Source organism: Lagenorhynchus albirostris, chromosome 19 (assembly GCF_949774975.1).
Source record: "Lagenorhynchus albirostris chromosome 19, mLagAlb1.1, whole genome shotgun sequence".
NCBI lineage: Eukaryota > Metazoa > Chordata > Mammalia > Artiodactyla > Delphinidae > Lagenorhynchus > Lagenorhynchus albirostris.
The window spans coordinates 16,830,930-16,848,950 of NC_083113.1; the positions used below are offsets into that span (position 1 = coordinate 16,830,930).

At 51.1% G+C, this 18,021-nt stretch overlaps 1 protein-coding gene across 1 annotated transcript; it reads left to right on the forward strand.

Annotated features, from left to right (window-relative positions):
• The first annotated feature begins 622 nt into the window (after nucleotides 1-622).
• NPHS1 (NPHS1 adhesion molecule, nephrin) lies at nucleotides 623-17,650 on the forward strand. Its single transcript, XM_060132108.1, has 29 exons — nucleotides 623-761; nucleotides 869-1,084; nucleotides 1,161-1,283; nucleotides 1,480-1,608; nucleotides 2,257-2,338; nucleotides 2,724-2,827; nucleotides 3,011-3,138; nucleotides 3,226-3,397; nucleotides 3,581-3,738; nucleotides 4,005-4,149; nucleotides 4,252-4,376; nucleotides 5,558-5,744; nucleotides 5,970-6,099; nucleotides 6,249-6,421; nucleotides 6,838-6,978; nucleotides 7,069-7,209; nucleotides 7,716-7,837; nucleotides 8,824-8,995; nucleotides 9,091-9,247; nucleotides 9,343-9,494; nucleotides 10,866-10,977; nucleotides 11,061-11,242; nucleotides 12,855-12,911; nucleotides 14,607-14,726; nucleotides 14,867-14,891; nucleotides 14,998-15,073; nucleotides 15,231-15,324; nucleotides 15,409-15,524; nucleotides 17,519-17,650. Exons 1-29 carry the CDS (start codon nucleotides 623-625, stop codon nucleotides 17,648-17,650), a joined length of 3,810 nt encoding a protein of 1,269 aa, XP_059988091.1.
• Nucleotides 17,651-18,021: the final 371 nt, after the last annotated feature.

Genomic DNA, 18,021 nt, shown 5'->3' on the forward strand with positions numbered 1-18,021 from the left:
CCCATACTGAGCTGGGACCTCCTGGGTCTGAACTGCTCCTCCTTTACCCCTGGCCCAAGCCAGGCCCTTGGGGTCATGGGGGCTGGGGAGGCACCGAGGAATGTGCCTGGCATGTGCTGACAGGGGATTTCTTGCTCCAGCTGTGCCGGAAGGAGCCTCTTGGGCAGAGGCCTGAAGCTGGAGACGCAGGGGGGTGCCTGGGGGAGGTAACAGTGTGAGGACGAGATTCGACTGAGAACTGGACCCAGCTCTGCCATTGACCGCATCCTCGCTCTCCTGGGTTCCCAGGGCCTGCGCGACTCAGCAGTGGGTCCTCCCTGAGGGGCTATGAGTGGTGAGAGGAGACCAGGGGTGGGAGTGGCACAGGAGAAGAAAGAGAAATAGACACTGACTTCAGGGAAGGAGATAGAGACTGAGAGAGAGAGAGAGAGAAAGAGAGGGAAATTTAGACCAGGAGAGCACGATAGAGAGAATACAGGAAGGAAATCAGAGGGGACTTGGGGCAGGAAGAGCGAGAGAGAAAGACAGTGTGGGGGAGGGGAGACTGACTCCTGGGAGGAGAGAAAAACAGAGAAGGAGAAGAAGAAAAAGAGAAACAAAGAGAAAAGTAAGAGACGGAGGCATGGAAAACCCAGAGAAAGACAGAGGCAGACGCGGGAGGCGGGCAGTGGTCCCTGTGGGAGCCACAGGCAGAGGACCTGGGCTGGCTCTGAGGCTCCCCATCTGGACACCGCTGCTCCTCTTGGGGCTGCTGATGACAGGTGAGTGGGATCCTGGCCGGTGACCAGAGCCAGGTGGCCCTCATTTTCCACCCACATTCTCCAGGCAGACCCTCCGCCCTCTCCTACTGATACCTCTGTGTCCCCAGGCCTGGCCCAGGTGCCAGTCCCTGCCTCAGCCCCGCGAGGCTTCTGGGCTCTGCCTGAAAACTTGACGGTGGTGGAGGGGGCTGCCGCTGAGCTGTGGTGTGGGGTCAGCGCCCCTGGCAGCACAGTCCAATGGGCCAAAGATGGGCTGCTCCTAGGCCCCGATCCTAGGATCCCCAGTTTCCCGCGGTATCGCCTGCAAGGGGACCCTACGAAAGGTAAGAGACAAGAGCCTGAGATTCTGAGCCACCAGCAGAGGCTAACCGTGGCCCTGATCTGGGGTCCTCCCTGCAGGTGAATTCCACCTGCATATTGAAGCATGTGACCTCAGCGACGACGCAGGGTATGAGTGCCAAGTCAGCCGCTCAGAAACAGGTCCTGAGCTTGTGTCGCCCAGAGTGATCCTCTCCATCCTGGGTACGGGTGAGAGACCTTCAGGACCCATGAGTCTGGACTTCCACCCTCGCCAGCTCCAGGGTCCAGGAGTCCAAGCCCCCAGTTCCCCACCACCCCCTTCCTTAGACCCAGGGTGCAGAACTCATTTCCTGAGCAATGAGACACGAAGCCCAAATCCTCATATCCTTCTGGCTTATCCCAGACCCTTTCTCACCAGTGCCCCCCAAGGTGCTTCAGCTGACCCCCGAGGCAGGGAGCACGGTCACGTGGGTAGCTGGGCAGGAGTACTTGGTCAGCTGTGTGTCTGGGGATGCAAAGCCAGCACCTGACATCACCTTCCTCCTGAGTGAGTGTGGGTGAACTGATGGGGGCAGCGGGAAGCCCCTGGAGTGGGGAGGGGATGTGTCCCTGCCCAGGGTTCTCCTGAGATGGGATGCAGGAACAGGCCTGGGGAGATGCTGAGGCCACTGTGGGACCCAGTGGATGGGAGGGGACATCCAGGAAAGGTACCAAGGAGTTCACAGGACTGCTAGGCCGGGACTCAGGGGAGAGGCCGAGGCTCCAGATAGAGATACGGGTGTCCTTCTGGTGCAGTAACGAGAAGCTGAGGTGATGGGGGTGGGTAATACAACCCAGCAAGGAGGGGAGGGGAGAGGGACTTCCCCGGCGGTCCAGTGGTTAGGACTCCACACTTCCACTGCAGGGGGCATGGCTTTGATCTCTGGTTAGGGAACTAAGGTCCCTGCAAGCCAGGTGGTGTAGCCAAAAAAAAAAAAAAGGAGAGGAGGGGAGAGGCCCAGGCCAGGACTCAGCCCTGAGTGAGGACTCCAGGATTCAGGGAGGCTAGAATGTGTGGAGGGAATGGATATAGTGTTTTTCCTCCGGAACCAGGAGGGAGGGGTTGTATGTTCACCCTGAGGAATTCCAGGCCATGCTCCCCAGGATCTACCTTGGGGGAAACCTGGTACCCCTTCAGCCTTCTTGTTACCCTAAGGTGGACAAACAATTTCTGACATCTCTGCTAATGTGAATGAGGGATCCCAGGAGAAACTCTTCACCACAGAGGCCACAGCCAGGTATGGAAATTGGGGTGCCCTCCCCGCAGACGGATCCCCAAATTTCTCCATGATAACCCCATATCCTAGGGATTCAAGCATGGAAACTTGGGTCAGGTAGGAACATCCGGGACCCAATTCTTCACCCTGACCCTCTAAAACTTCTTCATGGAATCCCAGTTCCAGAGGATCAAGTACAAAGGTTTTGGCCAGGTGTGGGCCTGTGCGACCCCAGTTCTCGCTGTTGACCCTGAAATCTCTTCCATGGAACTCTATCTAAATCCTAAAGGAAATCATCATAGAGACTTAGGCCAGGTGTGGGGAGCTGGCATGCCCACCTCTTCACCTTGACTGCCCAAATTTCAGATGATGACTCTGACTTTAGAACCCCAACTTCCCACCCCAGGGTGACACCCCAGAGCTCGGATAACGGGCAGTTACTGGTCTGTGAGGGGTCCAGCCCAGCTTTGGACACCCCTATCAAGGCTTCGATCACCATGAATGTTCTGTGTAAGTGGGGAACTGAGTCAACTGTTGGCACTAAGAATGGGGAGCTGGAATTGGGGGGCCCGGGGAGCACAGGGATTATGGAAGGCTCAGACTCTCAAGGGGGAAACATAGGGGTTCAGAGGCAGGTTGTGGGGCCTGGAAGGAATGCATGGGGTCCCCAGACCCGTGACTGCTGTTCCCCAGTCCCCCCAGGACCCCCTGTCATTGAGTGGCCAGGCCTGGATGAGGGGCACGCGAGGGCAGGGCAGAACTTGGAGCTGCTGTGCATGGCCCGAGGGGGGAATCCGCTAGCCACACTGCAGTGGCTGAAGGTGAGGGCAGAGGCAGGTCTGGAGATGGGGGAAGGGGCGAGGGCCAGGAGCCAGCCCTGAGCTGGCCAGGCCTGTCCCTGTCTCCAGAACGGCCAGCCAGTGTCCACAGCCTGGGGCACAGAGCACACTCAGGCAGTGGCCCGCAGTATGTTAGTGATGATCGTGCGGCCGGAAGACCATGGGGCAAGGCTCAGCTGCGAGGCCTACAACAGCGTATCTACAGGGATCCAGGAACGCGGGGTCACGCTGCAGGTCACCTGTGAGTCCTGGTGCCAGCTGCCCATCTGTCAGTCTGTGCCCCAGAGAACCATCTGTCTGTGCCCCCAGATCATGCCTGTCTGATGCCAAAACCTCATCGTCTGTCCCCAGTCTCCTCTCTGTCTGGGCTCATCTGTGAGCCGTGCAGCCCAGCTCAGTGTCTCTCTGTCCGTCATCCCTGCAGTTCCCCCCAGTGCCATTACCATCCTGGGATCTGCATCCCAGTCTGAGAACAAGAACGTGACACTCTCCTGCATCACCAAGTCCAGTCGCCCAAGGGTCCTACTGCGATGGTGGCTGGGCTGGCGGCAGCTGCTGTCCACAGAGGAGACGGTCATGGATGTGAGGCGGGGGCCGGGCTCCTGGGTCTGAGGGAGGGGGGAGCTGAGGGCACAACTCCTGGATCTGGGAGAGGAGGGGTCTGGCAGCTTGGATGCCTTGGTGCCTGGGGAGCAAGCATGGACTGGGGCCCAGGGCCTCCTGGGTCTAACAGAGGAGAGGGTGGAGATGATGCATGTGTCCCTGCTGGGGTCTGGGGTGGACCCAAGTCACTGGTACCATGGATGGGCGTGCCCTACTCCCCCAGTCTGAAGCTTGCTCCCTGCCAGGGCCTGCATGGTGGCCACATCTCCATGTCTAACCTGACATTCCTGGCGCGACGGGAGGACAATGGTCTGACCCTCACATGTGAGGCCTTTAGTGAGGCCTTCACCAAGGAGACCTTCAAGAAGTCACTCGCCCTGAATGTGAAATGTGAGGCTCCACCGTCATCCGGGGGTGCCCCATGCCTTAGAGACCCCAAGCCTCAGGCCCCAGCCGGGAGAGAAAATCCACTCTTCCTGGCTCTCCCCACAGATCCTGCCCAGAAGCTATGGATTGAGGGCCCCCCAGAGGGGCAGCGTCTCCGGGCTGGGACCCGGGTGAGGCTGGTATGTTTGGCCATTGGAGGCAATCCAGACCCTTCCCTCACCTGGTACAAGGTTGGTGCCAAGCAAGGGTTGTGGGGTGGCCGGGAATGTGGGGGAAAGATGAAGCCCCTTCTCTCCTCCTCTTGGGAAATCTTGGGAAACCTGAATTTCTTGAAAAATACTGGAGATTTTGAGTTTCGGCAGGGAATTGGAAAAGACAAACGCCATGAGAATTAAATGCGACCTTAGAAAAAGTGAGGAAATTCTGGGAAAACAGTGAGAATTCTAGAATAAAAGAAAGAATTCTGGATCCAGATTGGGAATTCTAGAGAAAAGGCAATTAATTTCATTAAAATTAAAGGAAATTCTGGTGAAATCTTGGAATTCAGGTGAAATGGCAGGAATTTTAGGGAACGACTAAGAATTCCAGAAACAAAGACAATGGTGGGCAAAGCCTAGACATTTGGGGGGAAAGACCAGTAATTCTCCAGCACATTTGAAAAATCCATTAATATTAAATTGAATTCTTGGGACTTGGGGGTAATAAAATGAAATACCATTAAAATTTTAAAATTCTGGGAGACTCTTGGGAAATTAGGAATCTAGTGGAAATTCTGGGGGAAAGACTAGGCATTATAGGAACGAAATTGAATTCCATTTAACTGGATGGAGTTTTGGAGAAATACCACGAATTGGGACAATACAAAGGATTCTAGTAAAAGATTAGGATAATAAGAGAATATTGGGGAAGGATTCAGAAATTTGCGACCAGCCAATGGAATTAAGGGAAAGATCAAAGGAAATCTTTGAGGAAGGTGGGGAGTTTAAGAAAAAGAACTAAGGATAGGCAAAAGTGAAGGAATTCTGGGAAAGGTTTGGGAATTCCAAGGGAGTTTCCTGGCGTAGGGTGTCTGGTAAACATAGCTGGAATGAATTTTGAGGAGTGGGGCTGAGGGTCAGCCGAGGGCATCCAGAGAGCAGAGGAGGGGGGGGCGGGGGTGGTGAGGCGTGGGACTGGAGGCGGAATCAGACAGCAAAATCTCGGGGCTCCGGGGGCCCAGTCGGCGGGAGAGATTCCGGTAGGATGTGCTCAGTTCCAGTCCCCATTCCTCTACCCTAGCTGGTGCCCACGGAAGGGGGCGCCTTTTCCTCATCACACAAAAGCTTTATCTGGGCTGGCAGCCAACCCAGTGGGGCGTCTCGCGGGGAATGGCAGGGCTACCCGCGGTCCCCCAGTCATTCTCGGCCCTCAGGACTCGCGCACAGTGACCGAGCCGCGGCCACCCCAGGAGCCACGGCGGGTGCAGCTGGGAAGTCTGGAGAAGTCCGGGAGCACCTTCTCCCGAGAACTGGTACTGATCACCGGTCCGTCGGACAACCAGGCCAAGTTCACGTGCAAAGCCGGCCAGCTCAGCGCGTCCACGCAGCTTGTGGTGCAGTGTGAGGGGGCGCACGGCCGGGCTGGGGGCGAGGGCTGGGCCGCGGCGGGGAACTGAGCCGGAGCCGTGGCTGGTGGCTTGGGGATGGGGGGCGGCTGGAGGAGGGGTGGATGCCGCAGAGCCCCGGCGCGCTCGGGGCTGGGCGGGGCCTGCGTCACTGCCGGGCGGAAGCAGGCCGGGCCCCGTCCTCACCTCTGAGCCTCGCTCCTCCCACCGGTTCTCGAAGTCCCCCCAACTAATGTGACGATCCTGGCCAACGCGTCGGCGCTGCGCCCCGGGGATGCCTTAAACTTGACGTGCGTCAGCGTTAGCAGCAACCCTCCGGTCAACTTGTCGTGGGACAAGGAGGGGGAGAGGTGAGAGTGCGAGTGGCCCCATCGCTCCCTGGTTCTGGCCACGCTCCTTGACAGTCAGAATCCCGCCCCCGCCCTACTTGCCGTTCTGTCCAGTACCCTGCGCAGTACCCAGACTCTGGCTCTGGTCCTACTCCCTGCCCGGCCCACAGGCTGGAGGGTGTGGCCGCCACGCCCCGGAGTGCTCCATTCAAAGGCTCCGCTGCCGCTAGGAGCGTCCTTCTGAGAATGTCATCCCGCGACCACGGCCACCGCGTGACCTGCCGTGCCCACAGCACCGAGCTACGGGAAACCGTGAGCGCGTTCTACCGCCTCAACGTGCTGTGTATGTACGCAGGCGTGGCATCCCTCTTGATTCCCTCCTGACCCTATACTACGTGGGTCTTCATCTTGATACTGTCTTTGACTTCCATCCTAAACTTTGAAACTTTCCTGACCTTTATCCTCACACCCGACCCTGCACCAGCTCCTATCCTGCCCAACCCCCATCCTGCCTTTTGTCTTCTATCCTTACCCCTGACCATCACCCCCATCCCGAACGCTCTTTCCATCCTTAAAGCTGACTCTGGCTTCTCCTGAACCTAACCCCCATCTCAGCTCTGAACTTAATTGCTACCTTGTCCACAACCTTAAAATCTAGTCATGATCTCGACTTTAACATTTCATGCCTGCACCTGATCTCAAATCCTCCCCGGATCCGAACCTTAACAATCTTGACTCCCAGCGGCGCCTCCTCCGCAGACCCTCCAGAGTTCCTGGGTGAGCAGGTGCTTATGGTGACCGCGGTGGAGCAGGGCGAGGCACTGCTACCCGTGTCCGTGTCTGCCAACCCCGCCCCGGAGGCCTTCAACTGGACCTTCCGCGGCTACCGCCTCAGCCCAGGTACAGGGAAGGGGAATGAAGAGGAGCGCAGGTCTCCGGGACTCCGGGACGGGAGGGTCTGGCAAGCCCCTCAACCTTTACTTCCCCCAGCTGGCGGCCCCCGGCATCGTATCCTGTCTGGTGGAGCTCTGCAGCTATGGAACGTGACCCGCGCTGACGATGGCCTCTACCAGCTGCACTGCCAGAACTCAGAGGGCACCGCTGAAGCTCTCGTGAGGCTGGACGTACACTGTGAGCCCCCTCGTCACCCTAGGCAACTAGGGAGTTTTGGGAGCCCCGCCCACCATGGAAACCACACCCACCCAGGGAATCTTGCCCACTGTGGAGTCTCCTCATTGTGGAAGCCCCACCCACCCAGGGATTTTCACCCATCCTGGAAGCCTCCCACTCTGGGAGCCCCCACTGTGATGGAGCCACGTCCATTTCGGGAAATCTGCCCACTAGAGAGACCCTATGTAGAATCTCTGCCCACCTACTCCCATCAGGAAGCCAAGCCCACTGTGGAAGCCCCACTGCCACACAATTCTGGAAGTCCACCGCACCTACTCTTGTCACTAAGGTCGTATAGTAGAGGGTGGGGACAACCTCGTTAACCTTGAGAACTTTACTCTAAAGGCAGACTTTATCCCACCCATGACTTTCTCGGGCACCTCTAAGACGCCTCACCCACCTGGGGCCCTCTTCCACCATGGCCCATCTGGGCCCAAGTGCCTTCCCCAAGCTCCTCCCTTCCCTAGATGCTCCCATCATCCGAGCTCTCCAAGACCCCACTGAAGTGAATATTGGGGGCTCTGTGGACATAGTCTGCACTGTTGATGCCAATCCCATCCTTCCTGAGATGTTCAACTGGGAGAGGCTGGTGAGGATCAAACCTTTGGTAAATGGAGGGGCCTGGGGGGATGTGATTTCTTGACTGTGAGTTCCTTGGGAGGAGGGGTCACGTCTACATGACCTTCTATAACTATGTACTTGTCTGGGCATGCTCCAAGAAATAACTGTTGAATGGCAGATGGATGGGTGGATGAGTAAATAGATAACCAGGTGAGTGGGTGGGCAGGTGGGTGGATATATGGATGGATAGGTAGATGGGTGGATGGATAGGTAGATGGGTGAATGAATAGGTGGATGGATGAATGACTGGATGGAAGAACAGATGGACAAATGAACAAGTGAATGACTGGATAAATGGATCAATAAATGGGCAGTTAGATGATTGAATGAGAGAAATGAGTAGATTAGACTAGAGAGTAGATGGATGGATAGATACACCATCAGTGGAAAAGATGTCTGTGGAAGGATAATGGGTAAGTGGATGGATGGACGGATGGGTGAGTGCACAAGTCAATGGAGAGATGGAGAGATAGATAAATAGGTAGCTAGATGCATTGATGAACAGATGCATGTATTTATTGGTGTGTGTGTCTATGAGGAAATAGATGGGGTGGATGGGTTGAGAGATGGAAGGGTGAATGGACAGGTAGAAGGAAGACAGATGGTTGGATGAATGAATGGGTGAATGGATGAATGGATGGAATGGGAGGTTGATGGATAGGATGGTTAAATACATGGATGGATGGATGGGTGGGTAGATGTTTCCAAGCATGAATGGTTGAATAAATGGTTGGGTGAGTGGTTGGATGGATTGATGGATGAATGGATGGATCCATGCATGAATGGTTGGATAAATGGATGGATGGGTGCATGGGTGGATGACAGCAGAAATTTTTTCTTTGCTAGAAAGGGTGATTGTGGCTGGGAGAATGAGGCTACAGAGGGGACCCAGTTTGGAGGATAATGGAGCTGGGGCCAGACTTGGGGACCATCTCCTGAGTCTTGTGCCTCCAGGGAGAAGAGGAGGAGGACCAGAGCCTGGATGACATGGAGAAGATATCAAAGGGGTCCACAGGGCGTCTTCGGATTCACCATGCCAAGTTGACCCAGGCTGGTGCTTACCAGTGCATTGTGGACAATGGGGTGGCACCTCCAGCCAGAGGGCTGGTCCGTCTTGTTGTTAGATGTGAGTAACAACCAAAGCCCTAACTTCAACACCTGCCACTAAATCCACATATCATGTCCTTCCATATACCTCATGTTGACCTCCAACCCCTCTAGTTGCCCCCCACGTGGAGCATCCCTCTCCTCTAACTAAAGTGGCTGCAGCTGGAGACAGCACTAGTTCTGCCACCCTCCACTGTCGTGCCCGAGGTGTCCCCAATATCGTCTTCACTTGGACCAAAAATGGGGTCCCTCTGGATCTCCAGGATCCCAGGTGAGCCCAGGCCCAGCCAGGTAACAGTCCAGCCCTAACTTTGATCCCCCAGCCCCAATCACCCTCCCTGAGTCCCTGCCACACCTGCTCTCCAGGTACACAGAGCACACATACCACCAGAGTGGTGTCCACAGCAGCCTCCTGACCATTGCCAACGTGTCTGCAGCCCAGGACTATGCCCTCTTCACGTGCACAGCCACCAACCCCCTCGGCTCGGACCACACCGATATTCAACTCGTCAGCATCAGTATGGCGGGAGGGGGCTCTGAGGGTGTTGGGAGGGTGCTCCCCTAGGTCAATCCCCAAGTCTCTGGTTGCTCTCAGAATGGCAGTGTTCCTGAAACCTGAGAAGTGTTTAGGAACGAGGATGGAGTTTTTGCCTGCCCCGAAATCCCAATGGAGACTGGATTTTTAGGGAAACCCACACAAAGGAAAAAATGGAGGGGGGTTCTTATTGGCCCAAGTAACTGAAAAGTAGATTTTTGGGAGTTGCTGGATCTAGGTTCAGCCGTCATCAAGAACTCCCCACCTCTCAGGACTGCTTATCTCTGTGTTGGCCTTATTGTGAGATGTCTGTTAGACATCTAACAACCACTATGAGAAGCTTTACAGTAAAGTAAGGCTTCCTAACAGTGGTGTGAAAGTACTAGAATTAAGATCCATTGGTTCCACTTGGCTCCTAGCCCATCCCTGATCCAATCAGGTGGTGAGGGGAAGACAACCTGATCTGATTGTTGCTCCTGTTGGCTAGGCCTAGTCACATGTCCATCCTACAAGGAGTGGAGTCACTTCCGTCAGAAGCACGTGGCCCGAGAACGTGGGCGAGTGGTTCTCCAATGGATATTCAGGGTTCTGTAACCAGAAGAAATGAGGGGAATGGATATGAGATAGGCACAAAAACCCACTACAAGAAACATATATTATACAGTCAATCCTCCTTATTTGTGGAGCCTGTATTTGCACGTTTTCCTGCTAAAATTTATTCATAACCCTCAAATCTATACTCATGCTGCTCTCTCAGACATTCAGGGGACTGTACAGAGCGGGTGAAAACTTTGAGTCACCCAATGAGTACATTCTCAGCTGCGGTGGAGCAAGACAACACTCTGCTTTCTCACAGCTCTCATAGTTTGCACCTTCGTCCTTTTTGTTAGTGATTTTGCTGAATAAAATGGCCCCCAAGCACAGCACTCAAGTGCTGTCTGGTGTTCCTAAGCTCAAGAAGTCTGTGGTGTGCCATTTGGAGAAAATACTTGTGTTGGATAAGCTTCGTTCAGGTGTGAGTTATAGCACCACTGGCTGTGAGTTCAATCTTAATGAATCAACAAGATATATTAAATAAGATGTCTTTAAGCAGAAACATGCATAATACAAGATCATGTATTAATTGGTTGATGAAAATGTGACTAGAGGCTCGTGGGAATCTAAGCCTGCATTTCCCCTAGAAGCAATGGTTTGGTATTTGCTCGCTGAGGGTTCACAGTGATTTTAGAGAACATGACCACCATGAATAATGAGAATCGACTGTATATTTAAAATCATGCTTAAGGAATCTGGAAGGAATCTTTCAGAATCCTTCTGTATCCTCTGACTATGTCCCCCATCCCTTACCTCAAAGGCCGCCCTGATCCGCCATTGGGATTGAAGGTCGTGAGCATGACCCCATACTCGGTGGGGCTGGAGTGGAAGCCTGGCTTTGATGGGGGCTTGCCACAAAGTTTCCAAGTCAGGTGGGTCCCTGTCATGGCAGGAAGGGGTGGTAGCCAATAGGACTGGGGCACCTCCCTGAATGACTGCCCTCCCTTTCATGCAGGTATGAGGCTCTGGGGACTCCAGGGTTCCTCTACGTGAATGTCCTACCACCCCAGGCCACCACCTTCACACTGACTGGGCTGCAGCCTTCTACACGATACAGGGTCTGGTTGCTGGCCAGCAATGCCCTGGGCGACAGTGGAATAGCTGACAAAGGGTCCCAGATCTCAGTCACCACTCCAGGTGGGAAGGGACGTTCTTGGGCAGGTTGCAAAATTCCTCAGAGAACTTATAGGGTGGTATAGTGAAGTCAGTACTATTATTCCCTTTTTGCAGATGGAGAAACTGAGACCCAGAGAGGTTAAACAAACTGTCAAAGTTCACACAGGTGAAAGGAACTACAGAGAAGTAGTTCAACTCAGATTTAAACTCAGGCAGATGAACTCCAAAGACTAGTTTTTGCCACTAGACTCTACTGTTGGAATGTGATTGATGACACAAGGGAAATTATAAGAGAATTTGAATTGAATTAAAATGAAAACATGAAAATTGTGGGGTGCAGCTAAAGCAGTGCTTAGCAAGAAATTTATAGCATTAAGTGCTCATATTAGATTTTTTAAAAAAAGACTTCAAATTGTCTCTCTAAGTTTCCATCTTAAGAAACTAGAAAAACAAAGACAAATTAAATCCAAATCCAAAGTAGACAGAAGGAAGGAAATAATAAAGAGCAGAAATTGATGAACTAGAAAATCAAAAGACAATAAAGAAAAACCAATGAAACCAAAAGCTGATTTGTTGAAAAGATCAGTAATGTTTATAAAGCTAATCAAGGCAAAAAAGAGAGAAGACACCACTTATCAGGAATGAAAAGGGGGACATTACCACTGATCCTACAGACATTAAAGGAAATTAGGAAGTATTACAAACAATTTTATGTCAATAAATTCAGCAACTTGATGACACGGATAAATTCTTATATGACTGAGAACATTTTGACTCTGGTAGACACTACAGTGTAGTGGCTAATCACACAGAGCCTGGTTCAGACAAACCTGGTTTCAAGTCCCAGCTCTGCAACTTCCTAGATGTGAGACCTTAGGCAAGTCACTTAAGACTCAGTATAATCTTTGAGCCTCAGGCTCTAAAGATAAGGTGTATCTCCAGCCTCTGTATCTCAGCTTCTGAAAATAAGGTCTATCTTAGACAGTTGTGAGGATTAAATAAACTATATCTAAAACTCTTAGAACAGGCCCCTGTACAAAGTAAGTGCTATGTAGATGCTAATTTCACGAAATGCCCCCTGCTCACCTTCTGTTTACTTTGCCCCATGAAAGCTCTCTTCTTCTGTCTTTCCCTTCCTGACAGAGCAGCCTTTTTCCTCCTGGAAGTAAGGACTCTTTCCCATCCCTACAATCTTCCCTCCCCTTCCCCCCACCTCCATTCCAGTTTTCCCTTTAAGCACTAAAGCATAAAGTAGCACTATGCTTACCTCCCTTGCTCTAGAACTTATACCTCTATCAAGGCATCCTGAGAACCCAGCATCTTTTTTGATTAACCCCCAAAATTGACAATTCAGGTTAAAAGAACCTTCCACACCATAAAGCACTCATCAATAATTTATTATTATTTTTATTATTAGCATTATTATTATTAGCATTAGCGTTAGAATGGCTATTAATAGTATTGTCATTATCATCAGCAGTTTCCAGTTCTCTTTGAAATATTCCTAAGAAGTTGTAAATTAGTTCCCATGAGTCTCAAAATGGGTTGCACATCTTAATAGGAGGCTGAGAAATATTTAAGGCTTGTCTCAGATTAATGGTGTTAATTTGCACTCTCTATATTCACCTCCCAGGTCTAGACCAACCTTCTGGAGAACCTGACTACCAGCTGCCCACAGAGCAGCCTGCAGGCAAGTCCTCAATCCCCAAACACCCTCTCTCTCCCGGAAAAAACATTCTGGTCTCTAACCCCACCTCCTCTTCCTTGTGGCCACAGCCCTTTAAGACTTAGCTCTGCCCTGTAGGCCCTCACTCATATCCTTAGCTCTTCCTCTTACCTGGATGTGATAAATTTTCTCTCTTCCTAATTCAGTTTAATTCTGAAAAACAAAGCAAAATGAAAAACTAGCTGATTCCATGCCCCGTGCAGAGCCTGTGTCAGTTGGCTTTTGCCGCGTAACAAACCACTCCAAATATGCACACTTACAGGAACAAACATTATTTCTTGTGATTCTATGAGTGGCTGAACAGTTCTGGTCTGGGCTGTAGTCATGTAGCAGCTCTGCTGGGACTGGTTGGTCTAGAGGGGCCCCTCCTCGCACGTCTGACAATCTGGCTGTTGGTTGGGACAATGGAGGTAAGTGGGCTGCATGCGTCTCCTTGCCTTGTTCACATGGAGGTGGTCACTGGAATCCCAAGAGCAGCAGGAGGGGGCAAGTTCCAACTTACAGGCGCTCTTCAAGCTTCTGATTCTGTCTCATTGGCTGAAGCAAGTGACATGGCTCAATTCAGAGTCAATGTGGAAGGGAAAATCTCAAGGGTACGCATATAGGGAGACAGTTATGATCATTTTGCAAATAATCCCCTTTAGGGTCTGAGAAGGTTGCAAGTGACAGAAATTCAACTGTCGTTGACAATAAAAAGAATGGCTTGGCTCATGAAATTGAAACCTCTTAGTGTGCCTGGATTCAGGTGCTCAAAATTTTCCCCAAGGATCAGTTTCTCACTCTCTCAACTTTGCCTTCAACTCGGATGACTTCCTTCTCGGATTCTTCTCTTAAGAAGGCAAAGAAATCCTCCCACACCTTCAGCTTTTATTTCACTTCTTAGCAGCTAGCAGAAGAGTGTCCTAGATGTTCTTGCAAAAATCCACCTTAGGTTAAATGCCAGTCTCTGAACTGATCACCGTGGGAAGAGGGGTGGGTGCTCTTATTGGCCAGGTCAGGCCACGTGTCCTCCACGGAGTCCTGGGGAGCCATCCAGACTGAGGAGAGCAGGGAGTAACCACCGTCAAAGGAAAATGAGTCCTGTTAGCAGAAGTTGGGGAAATGAGTGCTAAGCAGATGTCTGCTGAGAGGGACTTAGTCCTGTCCTCAGGGATATAGCAGAGGATTCTGATATTGTCTGGGATGGAAGTTTGTGCAAAGAGGAAGTCATTCGAGATGGAGTTTGAAGGGAGAAGCGAAGTTTGCTTGAGATGAAAGGACATTTAAAGACAGACACTTGACTATTCGAAAGCTTAGAAGTGTGGGTTTGTCTCAGTGATTCTGGAAACAGCCAGCTGTTAGTTTTGTGTGGTTGGAGGGTCAGTAGTTGGTGAACAAGAGTGGGGACATGGAAAGAAGCCAGATCATAGAAGGTCTTGAATGCCCAGCTAAAGAGCTGAAGTTCCTGCTTGAGTCCATACAAGTGGCTTAGGCAAAGGTAGGACCCACTGCTAATGGCCTGATTTGAGAAAGGAGCCACCTTCCCTGGGGTGGCAAAAGGAGTGGACATGGAAACCCCTGCCCATCTGCTTTCCTGACCTAGGAGGAGGACTTTGCTTGGTCAGGGACAGGCTTTTCCAGAGAACCCCAATTGAAGTCTAAAACCAATTGTCCCCACAGGACCCTCCAAGCTGCCCCTGCTGCCTGTGCTGTTTGCTGTTGGGGGTCTTCTGCTGCTTTCTAACGTCTCCTGTGTCGGGGGATTCCTCTGGCAGCGGAGACTGAAGCGTCTTGCTGAGGGTGAGGAGGGACCTTTCCCCTGCCGGGACGGAGGCCCAAGGGTGATGGGAGCCCTGGGTTGGCTGCATATTGAAGGTATCCCAGGGCCAAGTGGGCTCAAGGAGCATGTTTCTGACCCTTTTTTTCCCTACTTCCCTCAGGCATCTCAGAGAAGACAGAGGCAGGGTAAGTGGGTATATTTTTCTGTAAGGAAGCCTCTGGGGAGGAGGTTTGAGGGAGACAGCTGTCAGAGGGTCAACACCCAGCTGCCCCCATGCCTCCATCCTGGAAGGTCGGAGGAAGACCGAGTCAGGAATGAATACGAGGAGAGCCAGTGGACTGGAGACCGTGACACTCGAAGCTCCATGGTGAGTGGGGGTGGTCCTGACACTCCCCTGACAGGGAATTGACAGTGACTAAAATTCCACTGTTAGCTTCACGTTAATCATTGCCCTTTCCAGGAATGATGGAGTCAAAGGATGGAAAAGACTTTATCTGTTTTTTTTTGGGGGGGGGCATTGACAGGTTAGCACAACAGATGTAGAGCCATATTACCACTCCATGAGGGACTTCAGCCCCCAGCTTCCCCCCATGCTGGAGGAGGTGTCTTATCCCCGAGGTGAGTGGTGAGCACAGTGGAACCCCCCCCCCATAAGTAACCCTGACATCTGGACCTGGTGTCCTGATCATCTCTCCCTTCCAGGTGTCACAGGTCTTAAGGAGGAGAATATGGCTTTTCCTGGGCACGTGTATGATGAGCTGGAAAGACTGTATGCCCCGTCTGGGGCCTGGGGACCCCTCTATGATGAAGTACCAATGGTGAGGAGATTTGTATCAGCAGAAATATTTCTTGGCCAGTGCTAGAAACCCACCTCCTACTGCTTGTATTAATTAGGGTAAGCCAGCTGCTGTAGCAAAGAGGCCTTGGCCATAATCCAGTGGCCTAAACGAGACAGTCTATTTCTTTCTCACATAGCAGTTAGAGGTGAGTGGCCCTGCTGCATGTAATTATACTGGAACCCAAGTTCTTTCTGTTGTGTTCCTCTGCTCTCCTCTAGTAAGTTGACCGAGTTTACATGGATGGGACAGTTCCCTGGGGGTTTCAACTGGTGGGAAAGGGAAAAAGAGAGCATGGTAGAGGCACAACCCTGACTCATGGTACAGGCCCAGAAACGGTGCAGTCTGCTTTTATTCCACTGGTGAGAATATGGACATGGTCACACCTAACTGCAAAGGAGTCCGAGAAATACAGCCTATCTGGCAGCTATATCCCCTACTACAATTCTGTTACTGTGGAAGGAGGAAGGTATGTATGTGGTTGGATAATTAGCCATCTCCACTATACTGGTTAAGCAGAGAGATATAGAGAAATAATTTTTTGGCCTACTCAATGGAAAAGTCAAGGGATAGAAATGTCTTCAGGCCCACCCAGAATTTCCTCTCTAAAGATGTCCCTAACAAATTCAGGTTTGTATCCTATTAGATTGGAAACCTTCAAATAAAGGGAATGCCTCTTTTTCAGTAGCTCCAAAGCCCCAACGCAGACGCTTATTGGTTTAGTTTTGCTCATACTCATTGCTGAACCACTGAAGTGGGGAGTAGAATATGCTAATTGGACAAGTCTGAATCAGTGCCCACCCATGGCATCAGGGAGTAGGGGCCAGCCCCGTTCAATCCACTGGGCTGAGCGTGGAAGAGAGATGGAGAGCACAGAGGGAAATGAAGATTGTGGCTGGGTAGGCAAAAGCAGCCGACAGGGACCTTGGCCACAAACTAAGCCTCACCTACTGCCTCACAGTAAGGGAGGTGGGGCAGAACCCCTACTTTCTGTGTGGCCTTGACGAATGCTCTGGCTACAGTGGGCCAAAGATTTCCCTCTGCAACTTTGTCCAGACGGGGAACTGTTCTCCCCACAAAGGTGGAAATAAAGTGCGCGACGCTGTCCATGGTGCTGAACCACACGAGCCCTCCGAAGCACAGATGCAGTCTGCACACTTTCTGAAAAGGGCCAGATAGTAAATATTTGGGGCTTTGCAGGATATAGTGTCTTTCTAGAAACGACTCACTCTGCCATAAAAACAGCAATAGACAATAGATAAACAAACAATTGTGGCTAAGTTCCAATAAAACTTCATTTTGGGGCACTGAAATTAATGTAATTTTCACATGTCACAAGTATCATTCTTTTTTGATATTTTCCCAGCAATTAAAAAATGTAAAACTATTCTTAGGCAATAAAAAAATACAGCGGGCCATATTTGGCCCGTGGGCAAGTCTGCTCTAAAGTTTGCTGATCAAAAAGAACCATTTTCTCCCAAATCTAGGGACAGCACAACCCCAGTAGCGACCACCCTACATGGTCTTTTATCTCTTCTATTTTGATGAGGGAATGTTTTGGACCTTCATAAGACTGACAGAATCAAGACTCACATTCCACAATTCCCATATCTGATATCGTGGGCTAACTAAAAGTTTCACATGTCTGACATTTAAATTACTTTTTTGACAGTAAATCACAAGATATCTTGGACTTGCTTAAAAATAATCCAGTCGGGGGTGGGGTGGGGGATGAGAGGATAGAGATATAGATAAATAAAGATTGACCAAAGGTTGATATTGTTGAAACTAAGTGATGGGCTCACGGGGAGAGTGATAATAATCACTCTCCTCTTTGTTTATGTTGGAATTTCCCCCATAATTAGATTCTAAAACATTTTTTCTATGAAGTAGAGCAGGAGGTTGTATCCCCCAGAGCTGCAATGATGACACACAGAGCATCTCTCTATGGTTCTAACTTCACCTTTGTTTGTCAGGGCTCCTGTGACCTCTACTGGCCTGAAGACAGGTATGAAGATGCAAGAGGAATCTATGATCAGGTGGCAGGAGATTTGGACCCTATGGAACCTGATGCTCTACCCTTTGAGCTGAGGGGACAGCTGGTGTGAGAGGCTTCTCAACACCCTTTTCCTACACTTGCAAGACATAATATCCCAACTGTCCTTTTTATTCCAGCCTAGGCTGAGCTTGTTAAGTGATCTCCATTGGACACCAAGGGACTGGACTTTTTCAGAAAGGGAAGTGGAGGGGTGTGTGTAAGTGACAGAAGATGGTTCAAGCTGGTGTCAAAGTATAAACAAGCCTCCTCCTGGGATTGGATTTAGAGTTCTCCATAGGGACACAGTGAATTGTAAAAGACATCAATAATGAAAAGGTAGTCTGAGGGTCTTTATGCTTTTTAAAGTAAACATTTCAGAAGTGGGAAAAGACATGTTAAAAACTCGGTTCATTTTGAGTTCAACTACATCTGAAATAGCTT